Raw genomic sequence first — 17,439 nt, forward strand, 5'->3', positions numbered from 1 at the left:
TAAAGTGTGTACGAATTAATCTCCATCCAGCATCAAGAAATTGAAAGGAGATGAAAAAAAATCCTCTATCTTTGATTCAAATTAGGGCCCCTATTCGTCACAGATGAGCCTGGCTGCTAAAAGGAGTCCCGCCTGGCTGTGGAAATGATATGTGTAAACTATGTAATGCGAATGTTTTAGCAAAGCTGGCTTTAATTTGGTGCCCTGATGAAGCGCATGAGAAACCTGCCTTTCCTTAGCTGTCTCGTTGAATCATATGGATATAATTTCATCCATTTACGTTTTTCTGCTCTTTGCTGTGGTTGCCACGGGGCATTTGGAAGCAGGCAGATTAAACACACATGTTTTCTCCAGGCCACAGCCTGAGCTCTGCGCTCCGTCGTCTCTCCACCGAACAGATCCTGAAGTGTTGGTGGTTTTCCTTGTCGGTCAGTGTATAAAAAGGCACCTTGTGATAAACTAACACACTTCCACTACCTTTTTTCCAGATGGGAATAATACTGAAAAGCAACCAGTATGATTTTTCGTCCAGGGTTCTTTTCTCTGGAGTTGTGCTGGGATCCCAGATGTGGCCACAGGAGAACACTTCACCTTGTTAGGAGCTTTGGTAATTATGGAGCCCCGATGCATTAGCTGAAAACCAATCAAAGCAGTCCTCATTAAGCTCCAGAGTAGCCCACCTATTGCTTTCACTGGACGCCCCTCTCAACATGAGTAATGAGTGATGGCGATTTCATGCTTTCTAGCAGCCAACAGTTTTAATCCCCTTTTGATCGTCGTTAGTCAGATGCTAAAGAGCCTCCACTCCTACAGGTGGTGGTGGTGGTGGAGATGGTGGTGGAGATGGTGGGGGTAGTAGTTGGGGTGGTGGTGGAGATGGTGGTAGTTGGGGTGGTGGTGGAGATGGTGGTGGTAGTTGGGGTGGTGGTGGTGGAGATGGTGGTGGTGGTGGTGGTAGTTGGGGTGGTGGTGGTGGAGATGGTGGGGGTAGTAGTTTGGGTGGTGGTGGTGGTGGTGGTGGTGGTGGTGGTGGAGATGGTGGGGGTAGTAGTTTGGGTGGTGGTGGTGGTGGTGGCAGTGGTAGTTGGGGTGGTGGTGGAGATGGTGGTGGTAGTTGGGGTGGTGGTGGTGGAGATGGTGGGGGTAGTTGGGGTGGTGGTGGTGGAGATGGTGGGGGTAGTAGTTTGGGTGGTGGTGGTGGTGGTTGGGGTGGTGGTGGAGATGGTGGGGGTAGTTGGGGTGGTGGTGGTGGAGATGGTGGGGGTAGTAGTTTGGGTGGTGGTGGTGGTGGTGGTCAGGGCAAAACCATGACAGGCTCCTGAGGTTTCAGGTATCACAGGATTCCTTCTTGTCAGCAGCAACACTGGAGGCCGATATCTGGGAGAGGGACTGCAGCAGTGATAGCAGGGAAGACAAGGAGCTTTAGAAATGAACTCCACACAAAAAGCACATTGAGACGTTGGGGCCATCGCTTACATGACCTCGGACATGAGTCACTTATGGTAGGTTTCTCAACATGTTAACCTCACGAGAAAACTCTTGTTTCGTTTCATCTCTCCCTCTCTCTCCCTCTCTCTGCTTCTCTCTGCTTCTCAAGGCTTTCCATCAGATTTCTGTCCGAGATGTCAGCGAGAGATTTTCTCCCCCCGACACCACATAATAAACGGCCAGTTTGTTTCGGTCATTTTCGGCGTCCCAGTCAGGCCCTTTCTAATGAGCTCCTTTTTTCGGAGGTTAGCGATACACTGCGGCCATTTAGGCGACCGACTGTTTGGGCTTCTCTTTGCCAGTCAGGAGTCATTTCCCATGAAGGTCTCAGGCTTGCCACTTCTCCACCGCCTCGCTCTCCGGGCCCATGAGCTGTCTGTTGGGATCGCCGGGCGGCCCCTCAGCCGTGTCAGAACTCGCCGTCACCCCAATGTTTACCAAGCTGCTCCAGCCGCCCTCTCAGAGTGAGGTGGTGTCAAGCGTGTCTCAGGGCCTGGTCGCGTCGTGCGGTTATCAAACCCATTTACTTCAGGACCAACCATTCAGAGGGAAAGCCAAACATGTTTAAAGCAATTAATGTGATTAGCGTCTAAACTGTTTTCACAAATAATATGGAAGGTGTATTTAGGAGAAGCTGAAGCTGTCCTGTGTGGTTGCCACACCTCCATTGGATCAGGGCCTTAGAAATATAATGAATAGAACAAATCCACCCGTCATGCCACCGCTGACATGAATGGTGACACCCATTCTATTCATTCGTATGTATTTCTATGTTCCCAGTGAGGCCCTCCTCCTTGTCTCCTAGCTTTTTATGGCTAAGCTAAGCAATTATTCTGATAGATAATTGAATAATATTGCTAGTGACGTTTTCGCCCTGTACAAAATAGCTTCAACCGCTCAACTTCCGTTTAGCGTTTTACCGTTAGCGTTTGACTTGTGACCTCCTATGGGGTTAACTGAGCCATTTTGACAGTTGGGCTAGCTACACCTGACCTATGACAAATAGTCTATAAGAATTCTGAACCAATGTCCTGTGGAGAATGTGTCAGTGCACAGGGGCAGCTCTCAACAGGGAGGGAAACTCTCACTGTCTGCGTCACCAATGGCTCTCTATTCAGGACAGAGTGCACTCCTTCTGCCCAGAATGCAATGGGGTGCTCTGGGGAGTAGGGTGCCATTTGACATGCAGTCTCTTCCAGACAACTTTGGGCGGCTATACACGATTAGCACGCTTTTCTACACGCCGACATAACTCTCATTTACAGTATGCTCAAATCTTTATATCGTTAAAGGAAGTATTTTCTGACTGCATAAATACAGCTCTGGAAAAAATTAAGAGACCACTGCGTTTTCTTTCCTTTCCAAAAAAGCCAAAAGGGAAGGTTTTGAGCTGGGAAGAGAAGGGTTAAAATTAAGAGACCACTGCAAATTAAACGCTTCTGTTCCTCACTCAAAACTTTACTTTACAACTTTTTTGGAAAGGAAAGAAAAAGGTAAAAACGGTCTCTTAATTTTTTCCGGAGCTGTATAAGAATTTTGCCAGTCAATAAAAGCTGTGTTTGTTTTCCTAAGGGAAATGATGGGTTGCTAATTGTAAGATTCATCTGGGCATGTTTGTCAGGACTCAGGTGTTGGAATTTATCGCTGAGTCTCTGGGATTGTATTAAGAGTCCACCCCCCTCAGTCCTGTAGATTTGATCACTCTGCTCTACAATAAAGCAGCTCCACTCAGCATTTTGTGGTTTAACACATTGAAGGGTTTCCAAGCCCTCTTGTGGAGACTTGAGTAGGTGGTGTAACAGCCGCAGGGTGGGCTGGTCATCCGATCATGGTTTCTACTGTATCCCTGGTGTGCTAGTACATACTGAGCACTGTGTGTCGGCTCGTGTGACATCCGTACTTGGTTTCCATGTGATTCTTTTCCTACCTGCTAGTGCGGGGGAATCAATTACCAGCGGAGGCTGGCGAGGAGAGGACTCCTATTAATATCTGGATATGGGTGGTGTTATATAAACCATGACAGTGATGTGACATTAGTACATTACTGTCGGATCATGTGACATTAGCATATTATTACTGCCAGGGTCATGTGACATTAGACTGCTGGGTCATGTGACAATAGTACGTTATTACCACCAGGGTCATGTGACATTAGTACATTGTTACTGCCAGGGTCATGTGACATTAGACTGCCGGGTCATGTGACTTTAGTACATTATTACTGCCAGGGTCACCTGACATTAGTAGATTATTACTACCAGGGTCATGTGACATTAGTACATTATTACTGTCAGGGTCATGTGACATTAGTACATTATTACTGCCAGGGTCATGTGACATTAGACTAACTAAGCCCTGTTATGCTGGTGTCTGAGTGCCCAAGGACACTGTCCACCACTGAGACAATAGGAGACAAAGCCCTGGGTGCTGAGCCTCATCTTAATAAATGTAAGAAATGTTTTGAATTATACACCAATCAGCCATAACATTTTGACCACCTGCCTAATATTGTGTAGGTCCCCCTATTCCCGCCAAAACAGCCCTGACCCACTAGACCTCTGAAGATGTGCTGTGGAATCTGGCACCAAGATGTTAGAAGCAGATTAAGTCCTGTAAATTGCGAGGTGTGGACTCCCTGGATCGGACCTGTTTGTCCAGCACATCCCACGGATGCTTGATTGGATTGAGATCTGGGGAATTTGGAGGCCAAATAAACACCTTGCACTTGTTGTTGTGTTCCTTAAATCATTCCTGAACCATTTGTGGCAGGGCGCATTATCCTGCTGAAAGAGGCCAATGCCATCAGGGAATACCTTTGCCATGAAAGGGTGCACATGGTCTGCAACAATGCTTAGGTAGGTGGTACATGTCAAAGTAACATCCACATGAATGGCAGTACCCATGGTCCCCAGCAGATCATTACCCAAAGCATCACACTGCCTCCGCCAGTTTGACTTCTTCCCATAGTGCATCCTGGTGCCATGTGTTCTCCAGATAAGTGATGCACACACACCCAGCCATCCATGTGATGTAAAAGGAAACGTGATTACTCAGACCAGGCCACCTTCTTCCATTGCTCCATGGTCCAGTTCTGATGCTCACGTGTCCATTGTAGGCTCTTTCAGCAGTGGTCACATGGGTCAGCATGGGCACCCTGTCTGGTCTGCAGTTATGCAGCCCCATAAACAACAAACTGTGATGCACTGTGTGTTCTGACACCTTTCTGTCAGTACCAGCATTCACTTTTTCAGCAATTTGAGCTACAGTAGCTCGTCTGTTGGATCGGACCACATGGGCCAGTCTTCACTCCCCACGTGCATCAGGGAGCCTTGGCCGCCCATGACACTGTCACCGGTTCACCACTTTTCCTTCCTTGGACCACTTTTGATAGGTACTGACCACTGCAGACCGGGAACAGCCTCAAAGTCACTCATATTCTTATGCTTGCCCATTTTACCTGCTTCTAATGCATCAACTTTGAGGACAGAATGTTCACTTGCTGCCTAATATATCCCACCCACTGACAGGTGCCATGATAACGAGATTATCAGTGTTACTCATTTCATCTGTCAGTGGTCATAATGTTATGGCTGATTGGTGTAGGTTACAATATAATCTGTAATGACATGTTTATATAATCTGTATAGTGAGGTTAATTTATCTATAAATACATTTATGTTCATTTTTGTATAGCTTTAATACATAGATAGAGGATAAAACATTCTGGTCTAGTGTAGTTAAAAATTATTGGCCTAATGTCCTTTTTACCTGTGGCAGCTGTTTATCACTTTAATTCTGCAATCTCTGCCTTTGCCTGAAACTGCAAAGAATTATAATTATTATTATTTTTATAGCGCTTTTCTAGTATAATTACACAAAGTGCTTTACACACAAAATAAAAATAGAAATAAAAATACATTAAAAGAATAATAAAATAATATCTAAAAATATATATATTATTTATTTTTAAATAAAGGGTTAAAGAATAAACAAAATATAATATCACAATGGTAAAATACTTGTTAATAAAAGACATCTAAATTAGTTTTTTGTTAAGGTTTAACAGAGTGCACTGACGCAGCATCTCTGACATTCTGTGGGAGGCTGTTCCAGAGTCTAGGGGCCCGTATGGCAAAGGCCTGGTTCCCATACCAGGGCTTTTCACACTCATCTGTGTTTCTGAACAGAAGTGGGAAAGATGCATTTATTTGAAAGCTTATAATTTCCTATGCTTCTGTTTTGTTATAGAAGCTATCCTAACTCCAAATGTTCCTTTAATGTCCTTCCTTCCATGTACAAGTTGCCCAGGAAGTAAATGTTGTTCTTGTGTCCAGTTTGGTTTTGGCTTTTGTTTGCATCATGTAAAGTTTCCCATCCCACTAACTGCCATGGTGGTCCTAGTCTGATAATTAAATGGCTGCTTATATGCACATCCATTAATTGTTTATTAGCTACCAGACAAGAGGCTAATAATTAGCTGAACGTATACTTGACTAGTCAGTAAATCATTCTTGGTTTCATTTTTAATCAGTGACACTAAGACTACAGCTTTATAATTTTATCTTTATTTCAATTTGGCAACATTACACATCCTTTTACATTGTTGCTACAGTTTGATGAATTCACTGACAGAGACCCCTCCCCTATCAGCCAATCACTGTGGGTGTAGTATATAAGCTTGTTCATGGAACACATCACACTATCATCCATAGCAACAGGATCAACCACGCCCTTTCTTTAACCTTAAGATTGCTTCCCATTCCTTAGTAAAAGTTGCTTTTAGCAGCTTTGTCAATAGGTTTTACGAGGTAACCTACTAGGAACTTGGTAGGAACTTTGTTTCGTTTGTGAGGCGTCTTAGTGGTGAGATAAAATGTTTTGTGTATTTTCATTTCTCAGAAAATCCCCCAGAATGTCGGGGACGATAAAACTATGGTTAATGAGGTTAGATTAGGGTTTAGTTTAGTGTTAGGCTTAGGGTTTGGATTAGGGTCTAGTTTAGTGTTAGGCTTAGTGTTTGGATTAGGGTTTAGTTTAGTGTTAGGCTTAGAGTTTAGTTTAGTGTTCGGCTTTGGGTTTAAATTAGGCCTAGGGCTAGAGGTTTGAAAAAATTTGTTTTGGAAAAAAAGTTTTAAATGCATGGTGGGTGGTACGAGTGTGTGTGTGTGTAAGTGTGTGCATGCATAGAATGTATAGTATGTGCCACAAACACACATACACACACACACACATACACACACACACACACATACATACACACACACACACAGGCCCACAAGGTCATCTGAGCCACTTCTAGTCATGACAGGTTTAGGTTTCCCCCATATTAAATGGCCTGTGAATAGGAGGCTGGGCTAAAGCAGCGCTGAGTGAATGAAGGAGGCCAGGGAAGAGCATAGAGCCCAGATCAGGACTGAAGGCACGTTGGAAGAATGGTGTGTCTCTCTCCTTGTGCGTAACCTGATGCGCTCCTGTCTTTACAAGCCGAACACTCACACAAAAACACACACAAACACAGGATTCACTAAAAGTCAGGAAAGAATGGAGGGAGTGGCACCTGTCAGGTTTCAGCCCAGACCTCTGTGTGTGTCTGTGTGTGTGTGTGTGTCTCTTTGCCCCTGACTGGTGTATAATGGCTGAGTGGGCAGGGCTGGCTGAGTCCTGAGGTAGAGTTACAGGAAAGGCTCCTGAGGCGAGGTTCCTCACTGGCCCAGAGGCTGTCATTGTTAGGGCTATGATGGAACCCTGACTGGTGTTGATGTCAGGCTAACCACCACCTCCAGTCCCGGTGAATAGTTAGGGCAGATTAACCCGGCGGGATATAGGTTACATCCAGCTAGTCTGGACTGGACCTTGGTGCTCCAAACGCTTCATGATTATGGACGCAGTGACGTGTGTGTGTGTGGGGTGTGTGGCTATGGTCTTGACCAATCAACCAACCGAAGGAGCATGTGCCCCCAGCCTCATGAATAATGAGTGTGCTAACAAATCTGCGGTGATCATTGGCTAAGTGGTTAGGATTCCGTGGTCTGATTGGCCACAATGGGAGGTAAAGGGCCATTTATCAAGCTCATCTTCCCTCAGCCGTCTCAGAGGAGACTTCCTGTATTTTCTCTGTCGGTGTAGGCTTTCCATATACCATATTATAACAGGGACTAAAACCTGGGTACAACTAGGCTGGCAAAATATAAATAAAAACATATTCTGTTTTAAATGTTCTGCTAGGCCTGAGTATCACCAGGTTCCACAGCCCTGAGCAGGATAGCTGGGACTTCACCACTAACAGTTTGCCTCAGTACAGTTCAATGGAACACCACAACAACTAACACGGTTATCTACTGTATGTGACAGAAACACAGGAATGAGACGTTCCAGGCATCAGTTACAGTGTTCAGATCCTAACATGACAACCTATAGAGGCTGTTGCCTGGCAACACACAGGAAGGAGACGTTCCAGGCATCAGTTACAGTGTTCAGATCCTAACATGACAACCTATAGAGGCTGTTGCCTGGCAACGCTGCCGTCTGTTGCCTGTCAAGCTACTCATGGATTCCTTTTTACAGCAGTGTTTGGAAACCCAAGTGTTGAACAGCCCAGGCGAAGATGAGAGATGTTGACCATGGCTGGTATCTGTGAGTGGTTGGACCCGTCCAGATGTGTGTGTGATAAGAGGTTCAGGGGAGAAGGGGAGAATGCTCCTCTCTGAGTCACAGAGGTACATGAACACAGAGGCTTCATTGTACCACTGTTTACAGTATCCTACCTCCTTATATTGATCTAACCCTTGCTCTGCCTCTCTCGTCTTTCTCTCCTTCTCCCTCTCTCTCTCTCTCTCTCTCTCTGCCTCTCTCCCTTCCTCTCCATCTCCCTCTCTCTCCCTCTCTTTCTCCCTTTCTCTCCATCTCTTCTCCAACCCTCTCCCTCTTTCTTTCCCTCCCTATCTTCTGTGTGTTTTCCATCTGCATTCTCCTAACAGTTTGAGGGCTGCAACAAGGCCTTTTCCCGTCTTGAGAATTTAAAGATCCACCTGAGGAGCCACACAGGAGAGAAGCCCTACCTCTGCCAACACCCCGGCTGCCAGAAGGCTTTCAGCAACTCCAGCGACCGAGCCAAGCACCAGCGCACTCACCTGGACACGGTCAGAACACATCTACACAGTCCCTACTCTGGTTCTCTTCTCTTCTTCCCTCCTCAGACTCTCAAGGGGCACAAAATCCTACGGAACTTTCTGTACATTCCCAGGTTTTATAGAAATCCTTGTTGGATTTCCTTATCCTCCAGATTCTGGGAATCCTTCAACTGTGATCACGCCTGATAAGAGGTTGAAGACAGTTTAACCATTGACTGGCCGGTGGCTTTAAAGTACTGGAATCCGGTTATATTGAGATTTGAACTATTTGATTGTTTTCTAGAAGTGCCAAGCGTCATACTTTGGTTAGAATGTGTTTGGGCATCTGAAAAGTACCTTTGCAGGAGTAATATAAGATACACTCACCTAAAGGATTATTAGGAACACCTGTTCAATTTCTCATTAATGCAATTATCTAATCAACCAATCACATGGCAGTTGCTTCAATGCATTTAGGGGTGTGGTCCTGGTCAAGACAATCTCTTGAACTCCAAACTGAATGTCAGAATGGGAAAGAAAGGTGATTTAAGTAATTTTGAGCGTGGCATGGTTGTTGGTGCCAGCCGGGCCGGTCTGAGTATTTCACAATCTGCTCAGTTACTGGGATTTTCACGCACAACCATTTCTAGGGTTTACAAAGAATGGTGTGAAAAGGGAAAAACATCCAGTATGCGGCTGTCCTGTGGGCGACAATGCCTTGTTGATGCTAAAGGTCAGAGGAGAATGGGCCAACTGATTCAAGCTGATAGAAGAGCAACTTTGACTGAAATAACCACTTGTTACAACCGAGGTATGCAGCAAAGCATTTGTGAAGCCACAACACGCACAACCTTGAGGCGGATGGGCTACAACAGCAGAAGACCCACTGGGTACCACTCATCTCCACTGCAAATAGGAAAAAGAGGCTACAATTTGCACAAGCTCACCAAAATTGGACAGTTGAAGACTGGAAGAATGTTGCCTGGTCTGATGAGTTTCGATTTCGTTTGAGACATTCAGATGGTAGAGTCAGAATTTGGTGTAAACAGAATGAGAACATGGATCCATCATGCCTTGTTACCACTGTGCAGGCTGGTGGTGGTGGTGTAATGGTGTGGGGGATGTTTTCTTGGTACAATTGGCCCCTTAGTGCCAATTGGGCATGGTTTAAATGCCACGGCCTACCTGAGCATTGTTTCTGACCATGTCCATCCCTTTTTGACCACCATGTACCCATCATCTGATGGCTACTTCCAGCAGGATAATGCATCATGTCACAAAGCTCGAATCATTTCAAATTGGTTTCTTGAACATGACAATGAGTTCACTGTACTGAAATGGCCCCCACAGTCACCAGATCTCAACCCAATAGAGCATCTTTGGGATGTGGTGGAACGGGAGCTTCGTGCCCTGGATGTGCATCCCACAAATCTCCATCAACTGCAAGATGCTATCCTATCAATATGGGCCAACATTTCTAAAGAATGCTTTCAGCACCTTGTTGAATCAATGCCACGTAGAATTAAGGCAGTTTTGAAGGCGAAAGGGGGTCAAACACAGTATTAGAATGGTGTTCCTAATAATCCTTTAGGTGAGTGTATGTTCCTTCCCTTTCTAAATCTGCTGCTTACATAACAGGAAGAAGATTGGGATTGTACACAAGAACGTGTTAGTGCCTCTTTTCACACCTCAACTTCTATTTGCGTATCGTGACCGTGCCATCGGTGGCCATGTCGTTCGTGGCGGTGTCGTACATTGTGATGTTGTCGTCAGTTTGTGACGTTGTTGCAGTTTGTGAGTAACATGCCATTCTCAAGGGGCCCCACGCTCCCTGGCTTCCGCTGAGGGCCCTGCCTGTTCCAGGACACAGATGTCCTTACAATACCACTTCCATTAGTCGCAATTCACGGCGTGTGAATTAACCAGTGGTTGGCTTAGCGTGGAGAGTTGGGTTATGCCTTGTATCTGGATACAAAGGGGAAAGCAGTGACTGTATCTTATAGTAAAGCCAGTGCACGTGCCTGTCTCAGCACTCGTCCAGAGCCACCCTCTTCCAGGCCTCAGTTCAAAGCCCAGCACCACCAGACATTCAGAGAGGCCAACATTAAGTGTTCTGAGTATCGTTACAATTCTGTTCATACTCGAGCGCAAACTGAAATATTCCTTATAAAAATGTTGAACTAACAAGGCCATCATAGAGTGTTAAAGTGTCTTGCAAATGAGTCATGGTGCAGAAACCGCATTATCCAAAGTCTACATGGCACTCACTAGCCACCCAGGCACTCGTAGCGTTCTGACACTGGCGATTACATTACCAGGCCCGTACTGACACTGGCGATTACATTACCAGCCCCAGATGCTGACGGCAACGCATTAGCTCCCTGCCGACAGTCTAATTTTGCCGCCCGCCAAACGCACTTTGGGGAAAAATCATTTTCAACTGTAATGATATTTACACTAGACAGAAGTCGTGTATTTTTCTCCCTCGCTCGCTCTTCTCTCCACTCGTGGGGTCTGTGTTGGGGTGGCGTTGCGCAGGAATAACAAACTGGGCAGAGATGAGTGGCGCTGAGAGACGCTTGGAATAACAATGTGTTATTTACAGAACAGAGTGAGGTACTAGCTGAAAGCTAATAAAGAGGCATATCGCCTTTCACTTTAATGGCCACCTTATATTCCAGTGTACAGAGAGAAGCAGAAACATAGACATTAGGAGGAAATGTCTCCATTGCGGAGCTGCATGTCGAGTTCTTGCCAGTAACGCTGTGGAACGCAGTGGAACAATGACGACAGGGGTGCAGTCCTTCTTACGACATTGTTTCCATGGTGATCACATTATTGCCCTCTCACATTGGGGTATTGTGCCCTTTAACTTAAATATATCTTTAAAAAAAATTATCTTAATGTTATCAATCTTCCACAGATTACCCAAATGCTCCTTTAAATTTAGTGTCCTGTCGTAGTCGATTTTAAAATGCGAATTTAAATGTTTTGTCCTGTCATAGGCTACTACAAAATGCTCATTTAATTGTGGTCTACTGTCATAGGCTACTTCAAAATGCTTATTTAAATGTTGTGTACAGTCGTAGGCTACTTCAAAATGCTCATTTAAATGTGGTGTCCTGGCATACACTAGTTGCTCATTTATATGTGGTGTTTTGTAGTAAGCTACTTTATGATACTAATTAAAAGCTGGTGCCCTGTCATAGGCTACTTCAAAATGCTCATTTAAATGTGGTGTCCTGTCATAGGCTACTTCAAAATGCTTATTTAAATATGGTGTCCTGTCATAGGCTACTTCAAAATGCTAACTTAAATGTGGGGTTTGGGTCACCTCCACTTTCAGTAAAACTGAAATCTTTGTATTTCCTCTTTTCCCTCTTTCATTCCTTCCTAATGTATTCTCAGCTGAAAGGTAGGAGGCAAAATTAGCTTTCTTATTTCATTCCTGTTCTGTGTATCTGTGTATTTCTTTTCTTGATTTTCTGTCATTCTATTGTAATATAATCCATTGCCTCACTGCCTTGACATTATGGAATAAAGTTTTTCTTTGAATCATACAGTGATGAGTTATATATAATGTATATATCATTTATCAGATGTTTGTCATGTTCCATAGAAACCATATGCCTGTCAGATTCCTGGCTGCACCAAACGCTACACGGACCCAAGCTCCCTACGCAAACATGTCAAGATCCACTCGGCCAAGGAGCAGCAGGTGCGTAGAAAGGTAAGACAGCGATGGAAAAGGAGAGAGGAAGAGGGACGACGAAAGGGGAAGATAGAGACAGAGAGGTGGAGACAGGGAGATGGGAAGATAGAGAGAGAGAGAGAGGGAGCGAGGGAGAGAGAGGGAGAGAGGGAGAGGAAGAGAGGGAGAGGGAGAGGGAGAGGGAGAGGGAGAGAGGGAGAGGGAGAGGGAGAGGGAGAGGGAGAGGGAGAGAGAGGGAGAGGGAGAGGGAGAGGGAGAGGGAGGGAGAGGGAGGGAGAGGGAGAGCGAGAGAGAGCGAGAGAGAGAGGGAGAGAGAGGGAGAGAGAGGGAGAGAGAGGGAGAGGGAGGGAGAGAGAGAGAGAGAGGGAGAGGGAGAGGGAGGGAGGGAGAGAGAGAGGGAGAGGGAGGGAGAGGGAGAGAGAGGGAGAGGGAGAGAGAGAGGGAAGGGGGGAGGTGTTACTGTTGAAACAAAGTGCTTTGAAACGCAAAACCAATGACAGCTGAGCTGTCAGCAATTCAAATGAGAGGAAACCGTACCTTAAGTGGCGTATTGAATCACATCGTCTTGTGATGTTTTGAAACATCACTTGGTGTGTTGTAACATTACGTAATCAAGTGTCCCATAGAACCTGTGAGCGCAACTGGAAAATATTGAAAACATTATTTTGGTGTATTCATCGCTGTTTTTTGTAACACTAAATACTTTCTCTATTGATGACATTTTCTGAAGCAAAACCGTCTAAACACTCATATGATGTTTATTGCAGAATTTGAGTATTTGTATGTTTAACTTTTGATCTATAAAACATTATATTGGGTTTTCAACCTCAGCTGGAGTTAAGCATAAAGCTTGAGCAGATTGAAGCTTAACTCACAGGACTAACATTGATTGGACAGTTTTCATGGTCATGTCATATGTATATCTGGTTAACTTGAATTGTAAGAAGAGTTGAAAAACGTTGTTATAATACAACCCTTTGAGTGCGCGTCTTATTCTGTTCTCTGCCTCAAACTATTTACTGTTTTCTCCTTAAGTGATTTTCCTCTGACCTATTAGTTCATTCACACTTTAATGCCCTCTTCTACTGGAAATGTCTGAAACGAGCCTAGATCTGTAATGGGACATTATCAGCTGGGCAGGGCCAGGGGGCGAGGCCAAACATGGAGAACGGAGGATGTGATTTTTCCCGGAAGTCTATTTCTAATCCTGTCAGTAAGGCCAGTGCTGTTGTACAGGGAGGAGGGGCTGAATACAGGGAGGAGGGGCTGAATACAGGGAGGAGGGGCTGAATACAGAGAGGAGGGGCTAAATATTAGTATCTGAGAACAGCAGAAATACAAGCAGTGGTGCAATTAGAACTCTGCTTTCACACAGGATAGTTTGACCTGTTGACATTTCGGGTCTCATGATAACAATAATTTTGCTCAACAGCAGTGTTTTCTGTCAATATATTTATTTTATACTCTGTCTTCAACATCAATATGTTGCATGGCCCCTTGCACCCTCGCCCACTGGAAATAAATGAAAGAGACAGAGGGTGTTGAAATGCATGATGACTCATCCTGTAGCTTGAGGTAATGTCAGACTATATATTACATGAAAGTACAAAGCTTTGTCACACCTACAAATCGACCGGCGCGTTGGAGAAGACCAAAGGTCGAATAAAGTAGAACAAGACTCCTGCACACTGTCCACATCAATTGCAATATCACAAAAAGGCTTTATTAAGAACAACGCTTCGGTTCGATGACCTTCATCAGGTGGACAGTGTGGAGTCTTCTTCAAGCCTATTCATTACAACAATATAAAAGATCTGTATTCCTTTGTCAGCCACCCTGATCATCAAATAATAATTTATTGTGAAAAGTGAAGAAATGCTTTGCTTTGAATTCACTGCGTTTTGCCGCATTCCCTTTAAAACGCTCAACATAGCCTGTGATGACCACAGAGGGAAAGTCCCTCTGTGACACACAATTGGCTGATACTGTTTTTCCTATGAAAGTTCTTAGAGGGGCTGAAACTCACTAAGTCTATTAACAAGGTTTTTAAATTGGCAACACTGTAGCAGCCTGTTCTTGGGGCGAACCCCTCCATGTTAAAAAAAACATCTCTTTTGGCAAATGGGTATTTAATAAATGTGTAGATAATCCCAAAACCAAATATCTGAAACTCATGTGTCTATCATAATCTATCCAAATGTTATTAGAGTTTTTTTAGATCTCCAGAATGGCAAATATTTGGGTGTAAATGATTAGTTGGAGAAAAACACGAGTTTTATGTCGTAAAATGTGCGTCCCCAAAGCCCACTGCATGAAGAAGCCTCGAGCCTATTTTAAGACATCCTGTAAAACGTTGTTATAAATTGAATCCAGCCTGTGTCTTAATCATTAATAGCAAGTAAATATGTTGCTGGTATGGGATACAAAAACAACAAAACCAAATTAAAAAAAACTCACTGAAAGAAGGTGTGTCCATTGACATGCCCATTCCCCTCTCAGTGTATACAAATGTTTTTATTTTAAAACCCTTTTGTGTTTAATTCAGTTTGTGTCATGGTGATTTTTATTTTCACTACCTGCCAAAAAACACTTGGAAAAATACGACAAGAAAATGTCAAATATTGAGAAGCTGCTGTCAGAAACCTGCATTGCTCAGTCAACAGAATTCAGATTTCTTATCTTATGTATTAGGTTACAAAGTCAGACGTTTTGGAAATGCTGTTATTGATATTTTAGAGAAAGACCACCTTGTTGGATTGAGAATATAAAAAAATCATATTTGTCTTGTCAAAATATGATTTGTATGAAATATATGAAATATAATGTATATGAAATATATGATATATGATTTATATGAAATATGTGATATATGATTTATATGAAATATGTGATATATGATTTATATAAAATATATGATATATGATTTATATAAAATATATGATATATGATTTATATGAAATATATGATATATGATTTGTAACATAAAAAAGTGTTATTTCCCCTTTAGTAGAGTGCACACTTTGGTGTTCTGAGTCTTTCTATTTTACAGTGGGGGTCATTGTCTCTTCACCAGCCTCCACTGAACTGATCGGAGGAGTCACTGTCTTGTCAGCCCACATGCATTGCTAAGATCCGCAGTGTAGATATCGCCTGTCTGCTGCTCACCCCTGCTCACCCCTGCTCACACCCCTGCTCACACCCCTGCTCACCCCTGCTCACCCCTGCTCACACCCCTGCTCACCCCTGCTCACCCCTGCTCACCCTCCCTCCCAGCTCCAGCAGTTGGTTTAATTTAGCATTTGAAAACGATTTCACCGACTATAGATCAGGTTTGACCACATTTCATCATGTCCGTGGTCAACACCACATTGTTCTACTGACCGACCTTGGCAAATATGAGGAGAATGGAGGGGGGGGTGGAGAGAGAGATAGATAGAGGGAGAATGGAGGGGGGGAGGGGGAATGGGGGAGAGAGGGGGAATGGGGGAGAGAGTGAGAATGGAGAGAGAGGGAGAAACAGAGGGAGAGGGAGAGAATGGACTCATTGTTGTTTAAAGGGCCTGAATGGTGACGACCAGGCCAGGATGATGTGTTCCTTTGCTGTGCTCTAAAATGAAAACACATGTGAGGCTTGTACCATTGTTAATAAGCTGTAGCTGAAGCACAATGCCCCAGTGGCCAGATGTTGTGGACAAATGTCAAACAAACCCTCTCACTCCATCTCAGAACAGAAGGAAATAGAGAATAAAATCTGGTTGTAATGTTGTAAAAGGCAGAGACCTAGTTAGACTTGATTAATTGTTGCAAGACATAGGTAAGTAATGGTTTCCAATCAGCACAGTGTTTGGACAACGACTGACTGTCAGATTATAATGTAGTGATTCTGGTGCATGACCAGTGATATGTAACGACAGCATTTCACTGTGAAAGGCATAAACTGAAGTCCTTATGCCGACTAATATCAGTCCACATTTACCTTGACATAGCAGAGATGGCACTGACACTGATTCTGGCAGCCCTGACATGCCCTCCTGTCAGGAGCTGTCTGAGGGAGGGATGGCCACTCCAAACTCTCCTGTCAGGACCTTTCTGAGGGAGGGATGGCCACTCCAAACTCTCCTGTCAGGACCTTTCTGAGGGAGGGATGGCCACTCCAAACTCTCCTGTCAGGACCTTTCTGAGGGAGGGATGGTCGCTCCAAACTGTCCTGCTCTCTGAGGGAGGGATGGCCACTCCAAACTCTCCTGTCAGGACCTTTCTGAGGGAGGGATGGCCACTCCAAACTCTCCTGTCAGGACCTTTCTGAGGGAGGGATGGCCACTCCAAACTCTCCTGTCAGGACCTTTCTGAGGGAGGGATGGCCGCTCCAAACTGTCCTGTCAGGACCTTTCTGAGGGAGGGATGGCCGCTCCAAACTGTCCTGTCAGGACCTTTCTGAGTGAGGGATGGCCGCTCCAAACTGTCCTGTCAGGACCTTTCTGAGTGAGGGATGGCCGCTCCAAACTGTCCTGTCAGGACCTGTATGAGGGAGGGATGGCCGCTCCAAACTGTCCTGTCAGGACCTGTATGAGGGAGGGATGGCCGCTCCAAACTGTCCTGTCAGGACCTTTCTGAGTGAGGGATGGTCGCTCCAAACTGTCCTGTCAGGACCTGTATGAGGGAGGGATGGCCGCTCCAAACTGTCCTGTCAGGACCTTTCTGAGGGAGGGATGGCCACTCCAAACTGCACAGTCTATGCATCCTCTTGACTGCCTCCGTGGGCGTCAGACTTGTAAACAAGAGGATGGATGAATGGAGCGATAATGGAGGGATAAATGGAATGAAAGATAGATTGACTGGTTTTCCTGATCCCTCTCTTTTTCCTGGTCATAATGAGAGGGCTGCCTGTGGTCGGGAAGTATGTGTCTCAGGCTGCCATTTCCTCTGCGTCTCTGTGGTTAAGATGTCACCGCTAACTGATGCATTGCTTTATTAAAGGCTGTTGGGTTTGTGGAGCCGTTTGTGTTGGAGCTCTGATGTTAGTCAGGCCTTTGTCAGCTCTTATATGGCAGAACTCCGGCATCACTGTCCTCATAGAGGGGTTGACATTCCAGTCATTTAGCAGATGCTTTAACACAAAGGCAGAGGCCG

The 17,439-nt window shown here is 44.8% G+C and overlaps 1 protein-coding gene across 1 annotated transcript in view; it reads left to right on the forward strand.

Moving 5' to 3' along the window:
- The window catches only part of LOC105006477 (zinc finger protein GLIS1), a 100,964-nt gene that overhangs the window by 62,493 nt on the left and 21,032 nt on the right, over positions 1-17,439 (forward strand). The window contains exons 5-6 of the mRNA XM_029121515.2: positions 8,466-8,627; positions 12,217-12,327. Coding sequence (XP_028977348.2) covers positions 8,466-8,627; positions 12,217-12,327 — 273 coding nt within the window. The remainder of the gene's footprint in view (positions 1-8,465; positions 8,628-12,216; positions 12,328-17,439) is intronic.

This window comes from Esox lucius, chromosome 8 (genome assembly GCF_011004845.1).
Source record: "Esox lucius isolate fEsoLuc1 chromosome 8, fEsoLuc1.pri, whole genome shotgun sequence".
In the NCBI taxonomy this organism is placed as follows: Eukaryota; Metazoa; Chordata; class Actinopteri; order Esociformes; family Esocidae; genus Esox; species Esox lucius.